General features: G+C 51.9%; 4 protein-coding genes across 14 annotated transcripts; 1 reads left to right on the forward strand and 3 right to left on the reverse strand.

Moving 5' to 3' along the window:
- Nucleotides 1-386: 386 nt before the first annotated feature.
- On the reverse strand, nucleotides 387-1,217 carry PPTG_16027 (hypothetical protein). Its single transcript, XM_008913280.1, has one exon. The coding sequence runs from the start codon at nucleotides 1,092-1,094 to the stop codon at nucleotides 492-494; it is 603 nt and encodes a 200-aa protein (XP_008911528.1). The 5' UTR covers nucleotides 1,095-1,217; the 3' UTR covers nucleotides 387-491.
- Nucleotides 1,218-2,956: 1,739 nt separating this feature from the next.
- PPTG_16028 (hypothetical protein) lies at nucleotides 2,957-4,402 on the reverse strand. The gene is made up of 5 exons (XM_008913281.1): nucleotides 4,164-4,402; nucleotides 3,965-4,085; nucleotides 3,725-3,879; nucleotides 3,595-3,655; nucleotides 2,957-3,503 (listed from the first exon to the last, which is right to left on the reverse strand). Exons 1-5 carry the CDS (start codon nucleotides 4,309-4,311, stop codon nucleotides 3,392-3,394), a joined length of 597 nt encoding a protein of 198 aa, XP_008911529.1. The 5' UTR covers nucleotides 4,312-4,402; the 3' UTR covers nucleotides 2,957-3,391.
- PPTG_16029 (hypothetical protein) lies at nucleotides 4,341-5,453 on the forward strand. Of its 6 annotated transcripts, none has more exons than XM_008913283.1 (4): nucleotides 4,341-4,599; nucleotides 4,719-4,741; nucleotides 4,808-5,118; nucleotides 5,193-5,453. In XM_008913283.1, the coding sequence occupies exons 1-3, from the start codon at nucleotides 4,518-4,520 to the stop codon at nucleotides 5,105-5,107; spliced, it is 405 nt and encodes a 134-aa protein (XP_008911531.1). In that variant the 5' UTR covers nucleotides 4,341-4,517; the 3' UTR covers nucleotides 5,108-5,118; nucleotides 5,193-5,453. The 6 variants fall into 6 exon arrangements, with proteins under 6 accessions (XP_008911531.1, XP_008911533.1, XP_008911530.1 ...); XM_008913285.1 differs by having other exon boundaries at nucleotides 4,341-4,569; XM_008913282.1 differs by having other exon boundaries at nucleotides 4,808-5,453.
- Nucleotides 5,009-8,456, reverse strand: PPTG_16030 (hypothetical protein). Of its 6 annotated transcripts, none has more exons than XM_008913292.1 (10): nucleotides 6,962-8,456; nucleotides 6,687-6,890; nucleotides 6,561-6,611; nucleotides 6,357-6,485; nucleotides 6,149-6,280; nucleotides 5,990-6,078; nucleotides 5,847-5,928; nucleotides 5,696-5,775; nucleotides 5,404-5,600; nucleotides 5,009-5,319 (listed from the first exon to the last, which is right to left on the reverse strand). In XM_008913292.1, exons 1-9 carry the CDS (start codon nucleotides 8,411-8,413, stop codon nucleotides 5,474-5,476), a joined length of 2,346 nt encoding a protein of 781 aa, XP_008911540.1. In that variant the 5' UTR covers nucleotides 8,414-8,456; the 3' UTR covers nucleotides 5,009-5,319; nucleotides 5,404-5,473. The 6 variants fall into 6 exon arrangements, with proteins under 6 accessions (XP_008911540.1, XP_008911537.1, XP_008911541.1 ...); XM_008913289.1 differs by having other exon boundaries at nucleotides 5,667-5,775; XM_008913293.1 differs by having other exon boundaries at nucleotides 5,404-5,775.
- Nucleotides 8,457-8,505: the final 49 nt, after the last annotated feature.

An 8,505-nucleotide genomic window follows, 5' to 3' on the forward strand; every position in this document is an offset into this window, starting at 1 on the left:
ACCTGGTTGAACATTGCATGTTGTCGATCCAGCATACACGCGTCCAATTTGACTTGTAATTTTTTTGAAGCAGCATCGTGGGCGCAATATGCTGCGTAGCTCGATCTTAACTGTGTCTAATAACCGCTCCAAATTCCGCAAAGCGCCCGGCCACTCGAAGGCTTCGAGTCGAAGCTATGAAAAAAAATCGACGATCTTACACTTGCAGGAAGAGTTGCTCCTCTACCGTAGTGACACCCGTATTATAGTCTCTACGGACCGTAGTGTCAATCGTACCCTCTGTCGAACAACGGGCACTTGCATGCAGACGTGGGACTTATCACTGAATCAACAATGAGCATACCTGTGTCATTCATCATCACCTTGAACTGAGATGAACAAGACCATTTGTTGATGACAGAAATTCGCCTCTATTGTAATAATTTACAGGGGCAGTTCATGCTGCGCCTTTGACGGTCGGTGTGCATTGTCGCCGAGCGCCTTCTAGTAGTTTACTGTATACCACATCCAGTGTCATTGGTGCTCCAGCTCATGGCTGATGTGTATTTGCGCGTGGCCTTCTCCAGCGCGATGAGGTGCGGGTCGCGGACCTGTAGTGCGCGCATGCAGTCGCAGAGCTTGAAGAGGTACTCGAAGTTGGGGCCGCTGAAGCCACTGCGGGTGGCGATCTCTTTGGCCATTTCATCGACGGGGGACGGGCCGAGGAAGTCCGAGTTGGACGGCGTGGCAATGTAGACCAGCGCCTTACGCACCACACCGTCGACGCAATGCACATCCACCATTTGGCGGTCGTAGCCGGCCTGCTCGCGGTTGTCGAGCTTCGTGAGCGTGTCCTGAACCTCCTCGTCAGGCACCTTGTACAGGCGGCCCCACGTGATGTGGTCGCCCGCCAGATGCGCGTGTTCGTCGTCGAACTTCTTCATCTCCTCACGGCTGATGAGCGTGACGACTCGGCCCTTGGCTTCGGGTGAGCCGCGGTGGTCCGGGCTGCCCTGCCAGAAGCGGCGATGCCAGCCTTCGACGTAGCCGAACACCGTGTCCTCAGCGGGGAACTCGGTCTTCCAGACAATCGAGCCGTAGCCAAATACCCACATGATTTGAAGTTAGATGGAGCGGTGGGGAGGAAGCAGAGTTGCTGCGAGGCTTGATGTGCCACTGATGAGGCGAATTCCAGAATGAACTGGAGTGGCCAGGTCGGCAAAGCCCAGCAGTTGCATCCAAGGTTATTCCCCTAACCCACACGCACAATTGTGTTTGAGCAAAAGCCCACCCCAAGAAAATTCCCTCGCGAAATGCGACCCGGTAAATCCCGGCATGCAGTGAACGCACTGGCGGGCACCCAGACACGCTGCATGCAGCGGACCTCGATAGCCCGCGGGCGGAACGATTACCTGAGGTGTCGTCGTCGCGATATCGCTGCACCAATTTGCACTTCCCCCGTAGCCACCTCCGTAGCCGTGGTCGTTTCGGTCTGGCTATTGTATCCAAAGATACCTGCATATTAATATCAGGAGCATAATTTTCAGCGGCCAAAAGAACAAGACAAGCCAGGTCTGAACTTGAATCCAGCTGCAGCGCCATTTGCGCTGGAATCAGCGCTCACCGAGCACCTAGGCCACTCATACCCTGCGCAGCACGCGACGGGAACAGCCTTCCGTATCGATCGCGCTTCGAGCCAGCCGCGCAGATCTGCTTGCTACAAAAGCAATGGAGCTGTGGTGTCGCCTCGAGCTGATTGGGCGAAGACTGCCACGTACACCTAAAGGCGACTTGACAGCGCACGAAGCGACTTGCTGGCCCGTTTTTTTTTGTTTTCCGCGAGTGACGTGCATGAAGCGACGCTACGTTGGCCCGGTTTTGCTTGCTGTAGGCAATACGACCAATGAGAGCAGAGTATCCTTATGACTAGGTGCGACTGTAGTCACCGTGGTAATAATCTTAGTCGCGATTGGTTGACGAGCATCCTCTTCATCCGTGATCCGATTGGCTGAAACCTCCTTTTCCGCCCCCCATCCCCCCTCCACCACCAGAACTGCACTTGTCGCCTCAACTCGCCCAACGGAGCCCCAGAGCAGGCGGTGATAGGCCCGTCGACGCTGCAGAAGACTCATTCCACCGCTCCATTGGCGGCTCCGTGCCGCTGTCACACCACCGCGATGGTGGGACCTCAAGTGAGCGCATCCTGGAGGGCGCGTCGTTGCCTGGACGTCGAGATAGGTCACCGCGAGTAAAGTGCTTGACGCTCAAGTCGGAGAAGAAGCCGGGCGAGCGCTCCTGCAGCACCAGGCGCGAGGCGATTGTTGACGGAATCGAACACGCTGAATGTCGTTGGTGGTGCCACTGCTGCTGGCTGATTGGCTAGACTCCGTTGGAACACGCGAAGTCGGGTTGCTACCTACGCAGGGACGACATGGACGAAGTGATTGAAAGCGAGCAAATCAGGTAGTGGTGGTCTCGAGGCTGTAGATTAAACACTGACCGCCCTCCAGCCTTCGTCAACGTCTCGATGCTTTTGTGATCCTCGCTGTACGTGTGAAATTGACAGACTCGACTGTCTTGGCATCTAAGCAATCACGCTAGGCAAGGCATGCTCATTTACCTGCCGATCTTACCACGCCTGATCCATTGTCTTTATCGCACTTAGCTTACGTCTACGGTGTAGAAGTTACAATGACTATAGGAATGTTGTGGCTAGTAAACAATGTATCTTGGGGGGAACAGCTGATAACATTTGCTCCCACATTATAACCTGCCGACAATTTCCGATTTTTCAACTGATGAACGGAGCACAAGGGGGAAACATGTAGCGTCAAAATACTGTTGAGTCTTGATGTTCATCGGCAGACGGGAAACATATTCGTTTCATGCAACGTTTGAAAAAGAATAGTCCCTTAACTTCTTCTACTGTACTGAAGTAAGTTACAGTATGTAATAGCTTCCTGATAAAGACTGGGAGCCACGACCTGACACAACTCGATTGGCGTAAGTTTGCGTTGTTAATATCCACCATTTGCCTTCGTGCACTGCTTAACTTCTAATTTTCTATTAGGTCCATGCTTCAGAGCGCCCATCAAAGCGTTCTGGAGTCAGAATTAAAATTTCCATGTGCGTTGCCGTAGTCTATCGCCTACCGCTGGTTTCGTGCTCCGATCTCCAGCATCCCTTCCGCGGTCCGCATCACACCCATTGCTTTACAGATCAATGAAATGGTTTCCACGAGACAAAGTGCAGCGGTCTCTGCTCGTACTCCGAAGTACGTATAACAGACAGGTTTACAAGATTGGTTTTTATTTCCGAAGGCAATCATCTTCCATGCTCTCTGAAATTCTTCGTCCTTGCTTCTTTCAGACCGATCTGTGCAGGCCTAGATAGTTATCCTAGCTGATGACGATTAAACAGTGTCTGCGATCTGGTCACCCTCGCTTGACAAGAAACCTAGCTCGTCTTCTTCACGGATAGAAGGGCAATCGCGAAGGATAGCGTGCGAAATAGCAAGAGCGCCGCTGCAAAGATATCAAAACACAAGATTCACAATAGTCAGACCATAGATCCCGTAGACGAGTATTAGAAAGAAAAAAAAAGCTAAACTCTTACCTAGCCGAGCAGATCGTAAAAAGAATCGATCCTCCGAAGACGACGATAACAGCAGCGCTCACTAAAACAAGGCAAAGCATTCCCGTGAGTCCAAATTCCAACTCCAGCATTCTGTGGATCTGTAACGTACCACCGAGCATGCCGAGCTTCCTCTGGTCGGGAGTCACCGTGCGTCCCATAATTTTCGTCGGGTTCTCGGGCGACTCGTTCGCCGTCGCGCTCGACATGTAAAGCCAGAAGCCGCCCAGACAGATCAGCACGAACAGGAAGAACGGGTTCAGCAGACTGTATCAACAACATCAGCATGGTCGCAACGGTAAGCACACCGTCTATCTACTCTACCAAAGTGAAAGTCAATACGCCCACATACATGGTGACCACGCCAACAAGCGCAGCAGATATGGCGTAGTTGGCGCTGAAGAACAGCGCATTCTTACGGCACCGCGAAGCCAGCACGTCGCGCCCAGGCACATTGAATGGCTTCTCCTCGCCTAACAATATCCCATACAAGAAATAGCAGCGATAAGAAGACTGAAAAATGGATAATTGAAGCCGGGCTGGAGACGCACCGAGGCCGAAGAATTGGGAGATACCGCGCACGTTCCGGATGTCCACGGCCTTGAGGAGCTGATTGCGGAACTTTTGCAGCGCGTGCTGCGGAACCTCCATGGTAATAGTGCCCTGGGGCTCTTCGGAGGCGACCTTCACAGCGCTCATGACGTTGCGGAAGCTGGTTCTTGTCGATCGTGAGGGAAGAGAAGTGCCAGAAAAACTGTTGGCAGGCTGCGGTTCGCCCAAAATAGCGCCAACTAGCGAATCATGAATTGTCGCTGTTCTTTAATTGACCAATCATCGATCACCTAAGATCTTTGCAGCAGAGTGAATGACACTTCAACCTCAGCAACTCCACGCGCGCCCTACAAATGCAGACACGCCGGCAGGGAGCGAAGGCCAAGGCTCCGATGAAGAAGACCTGTGAGCTGGACGACACGCCAGATGAAGACGGTGAGTGGATTACCTGCTTGTTCGTCTTCGGTTCTCTTCTGACTTGAAGCCGGACAACAAACATAGTTTTTGTTGCCGTTATGACGCCTTGCTAACCTCAGCGAGTTTACACTTTGCAGCTCGCTCTTATGACGGAGATAAGGTCGACTACCCGTATGCATGAGATGTGCTAATGGACTAACGAACCGATGTGTCATTTTAATACCAGGAGAATGAGGTGAATGCGGTCAAGCCAGGACGCAAGAGTAAGCGGGAGGATGGCACTAGAGCAGGGAATGGCAAGAAGAGGCTGTCCAAGAGACAGAAGGTTGACAAGTCAGCTGGGAATGCGGTCAGCCAGGAATCGCCGCCGATCTTCATCTTCAACACGTCGAAAACTTCGTTCCGCAAGAGGAGGCAGCTCAAACTTGAGAGACAACATGATGATGATGAAAAGAATAAGAAGCGCATCGAGGATCTGGTTACCTACTTCAAGAACTTGGACAAGCAGAAGCTCGAGACGGTTTGAAGCACTGTGAGGTAACTTTTGTGCTTCCTTGTTTTGACAAAACAGTCTCCTGGTGGGGCTAACCTAGCTTATTCCGGCTACGCAGTTGCCAGCGCCAGAAGCTGGTCGCAGTAGCGAGGGCTTTGGTGACGTGTCCGGTTTTCTTCTGCCTTTTTAGCCAGCCGAGGGGCATCAATCACTATGGTTTCCTTGAGAACCTTGAAGACAGCCTCCTGCATCGGATCCACAGCCAATTAATTATGAGTTACAATATTCCTCTCAGTAGTAAAAAAAAAATCCTGTGCACGTTCTCTTACCTGGATGTCGGGTTCCGAATCGTCTAGGTGGACGAAAAGGCAGTCCATCGTGTAGTCAATAATCGTTCCTCTAAAGTGCTCCTTCGGCGCAGCTTTTAGGAAGGTGGTAAACGTCTGGCAGGCAGCTTTGCGCACAGTGTCGTTGCTGTCGTCCAAGCGCTTCAGAATCTCCGCATATAGTTGATGTACGGGCTCCTCTGTTCAAATCAGAAACAAAAGTGACCAGCCAGTAAAGTGGCACGTGAGTGTACTGCATGCCGTACCTCCCAAGCATCCAGGCAATGCCACGAACAGATACTGTAGTGCCAAACAGACCAGTTGGCGAGTCTTGGCATCGCTGTCGTCCATGGAAGACTTGAGGACGGGCAGCATCTGCGATCAAAGCATGATCACATTTATTAGCACAAACAATAACGCAGACGAAAGATCTCGAGACATTGAACCTGTGGCGCAGTCTCAAACAAACACTGTTGACCGGCGATACCCTGACGAAGAAGTGTGTACGCGCATGCTACAGCAACTTTTCTGATAAAAAACGCGCCACGTCAGAAAATGCAGTAAGCACAAAAACTGCAAGTCGACCAACCTAATGGTTGCAGCGACGCGTCCTCCACGCCACACGATGTTTGGAATAATAGCTTTCTGGAGTAGTGCCACGCTAAATGGCTTGAAGGCCTGATAGCCAAGAGGAGCCGACCTATGCGTTCAGATCGGTATGCAACATCCACAAGATATCAAAGCGTACCTGGCTGATGGCATCTGTCCCTAGCATCGTCTCCAATAACGCAAGGGACGCGAGTCGAACGTCTGCATCCTGATCTGGTTCTAAGTGGATCAAAATAATGGGTACAATTTTCCCCAAGTTTTCTCCACATGCCTAACACGAAATAACACAGGGGGATACGTCAGCGGGAATAAATAAGTTATAAGTGATACAATAAAGGACTTCGCACCGCTCCTCCACGCCGGCAAATAGAGTCAAATAGTACACGGCTCGGGTCACACTTTTGCCATCTTCCACTCACATCAGTAGGAAGCGTCATCGTGTCAAGCAGCTTACCCATGTAGCGCGCGTATAATACCTGCAAACAAGACCAAGAAAAACAAAACGAGAAGTGCATTGTCAAACCAACCTTAGTGCCAGGACAGTAACATACCTCAGCAGGCAGCTCCATTTCCGCAGCTAGCTCCTCCATCGATTCGGTTGCCTGAGGATAGCACGTCAGTCATCTGGAAAGCAACAGCGCATTTAAGCCTTGTCAGCTTTTGTGAAAACAGCGTACCATTTCAAAAGCAACTGATGATTCCGAGGAAGAGGCCAGGAGATGGTTCAAAACCCAGAAAAGTCGGAAGCCGATCTCATCCTTTTGCGCGAGTAGTGGCCCAGCAGTCTTGACAATACTTGAAACGACACCGGCCAATTGATCTTGCAGATCTGACACTTCAGATTCACGTAGACCAGCATCGCACAGCGCCTCGGTGATAAGCTACATGAATTCACAAGAACAGTGGAGTGAATTTCCATTACAGTGAGCGTATTTATCATAACAATTCTTACCTCCAAGTGAGCTCCGATCGTTTTTGTTGTCATGCCCTCAATGCTCATACCCAACAGAATCAATCCATTTGTGCGATGTTGAGCAGTGTCCTGTCCTGCCAACCTTCCTGCCACCATCGGCAACAAGGAGGCCAAAATCATTTGGGAGTCTGCGTAAAAGCCGACAACGCCCAAGCATGCTTTCACGCTGTTGTAGACAACTACTTCGTCGTCGCGGCAGATATTGCCCAGTGCTGCAAAAACCTTGTCCAAGAATGGGTTCATGTTCTGCTCCAGCAGAATCAGGTACGCACTGAGAACTTGAGTGTAGCGCTCGCGCACTTGCACCGTCCAGTCTCCAGTTTTCTCAAGAAGCTGTGGCAACACCTGCGCTTGAAGGCTAGCCGCAAGCTTACGGGCGCCAAGAGGCGGTCGAGTCTCGAAGAAAAGAGGCGGCGCGCTTTTTACATCATCCGCATCCACCTCCATGAGCTCCACATCGCCTGATTTAACGCCTCCGTCGTCATCCCGAGCCTCCCAGTTGGCTGAAAGTTCATTTAGCTTGGCGAGTGAAAGCGCTCGCACTTCGGGAGATTCATCCACGATACCAGCCAGAAAAATCGGGAAGATCGATGCCTCGAACTGCTGAACCTGCTCAATCTGACCCAGCCACGCTGCTAGCATGCAAACCAGTTGCTTTCTCACTGACGGTGCATGGTCGAAAACGACCTTACTCACAGCTGGTAGCAACACTTCCTTCATGAGCTCCGGTAGAGCCTCTGAACCACAAGGCACTGCAGCATCCAGTGCCTGCAACGCACAGACACGTACACGGCTGTGCTGGTGGCTCAGATTAACTACCATTGGGCGCACAATTGTGCCAATCTGCATCCCCATGTCGTTCTTCCAGTACTTGGAAATGAGGATGACACACTCCGCCGACATCTTCTTGGCGTCCGGGAACGGATCCACTGCCGTCTTGCCCAAAGCGTTGGCCAGCTCCGTGATGACGTCGCGCAATAAAGTCGGCATGTCTTTAACTGCAGCAAATTGCTTCAGAAACGCGTGCAAAAGTTGCAGAATTAACAAGCGGATCTCCTCCGTCGGTTCCGGGTACGGCATTTTGCCCAATCGAGAGTCTGCCAGAGCCACCAGCTCCTTCAGCGTCGCGTCCGACGGCTCCATCGCCTTGTTCTCGCACAGCAACAGTAGTGATGTGAGTGCACGCTCGCGGCACTTTTCGACGACGTCAGTCTCGGCGCATTGCAGAAGCGGGCACTGTAGGTTGGAGACGCACAGAGTGCGCAGCACCGCCGGCGACACGCGCGACGCCTCGTTCTGTAGCGTGCGGTTGAGTTTGTCGGCAGCGCGGCGGCGTACACTGCGGTCCGGGTCAGCCAGACAATTGATGTCGCGCTGCATCTTCATGGCCAGCATGTTGTACGCGCTCTCGTCCTCCGGAGTCAGCGCCATGGCTGGTATCCGATCACACTGACCCGCCACTCAACTCGACAATATAAAAAGCAAGTGATGGAAGATTGTGCAACATAATCGGCGATTACGAC

The sequence above is a fragment of the Phytophthora parasitica genome (genome assembly GCF_000247585.1).
Source record: "Phytophthora parasitica INRA-310 unplaced genomic scaffold supercont2.53, whole genome shotgun sequence".
Lineage (NCBI taxonomy): Eukaryota > Oomycota > Peronosporomycetes > Peronosporales > Peronosporaceae > Phytophthora > Phytophthora nicotianae.

What these genes read in the sequence shown, in the direction of transcription:
- PPTG_16027 (XM_008913280.1), bottom strand. Translation starts at nt 1,094, where the DNA reads ATGTGGGTATTTGGCTACGGCTCGATTGTCTGGAAGACCGAGTTCCCC.
- PPTG_16028 (XM_008913281.1), bottom strand. Translation starts at nt 4,311, where the DNA reads ATGAGCGCTGTGAAGGTCGCCTCCGAAGAGCCCCAGGGCACTATTACC. An exon ending in CTCCCAATTCTTCGGCCTCG is followed by an intron (nt 4,086 to 4,163) that starts GTGCGTCTCCAG and finishes GGATATTGTTAG; the next exon opens with GCGAGGAGAAGCCATTCAAT. An exon ending in CTTGTTGGCGTGGTCACCAT is followed by an intron (nt 3,880 to 3,964) that starts GTATGTGGGCGT and finishes TTGTTGATACAG; the next exon opens with TCTGCTGAACCCGTTCTTCC.
- PPTG_16029 (XM_008913282.1), top strand. Translation starts at nt 4,518, where the DNA reads ATGCAGACACGCCGGCAGGGAGCGAAGGCCAAGGCTCCGATGAAGAAG. An exon ending in CGACACGCCAGATGAAGACG is followed by an intron (nt 4,600 to 4,718) that starts GTGAGTGGATTA and finishes TACACTTTGCAG; the next exon opens with CTCGCTCTTATGACGGAGAT. An exon ending in GCTCTTATGACGGAGATAAG is followed by an intron (nt 4,742 to 4,807) that starts GTCGACTACCCG and finishes TTTTAATACCAG; the next exon opens with GAGAATGAGGTGAATGCGGT.
- PPTG_16030 (XM_008913288.1), bottom strand. Translation starts at nt 8,413, where the DNA reads ATGGCGCTGACTCCGGAGGACGAGAGCGCGTACAACATGCTGGCCATG. An exon ending in CATCAGTTGCTTTTGAAATG is followed by an intron (nt 6,612 to 6,686) that starts GTACGCTGTTTT and finishes TGCTATCCTCAG; the next exon opens with GCAACCGAATCGATGGAGGA. An exon ending in CGCGTCGCTGCAACCATTAG is followed by an intron (nt 5,929 to 5,989) that starts GTTGGTCGACTT and finishes GTTTTTTATCAG; the next exon opens with AAAAGTTGCTGTAGCATGCG.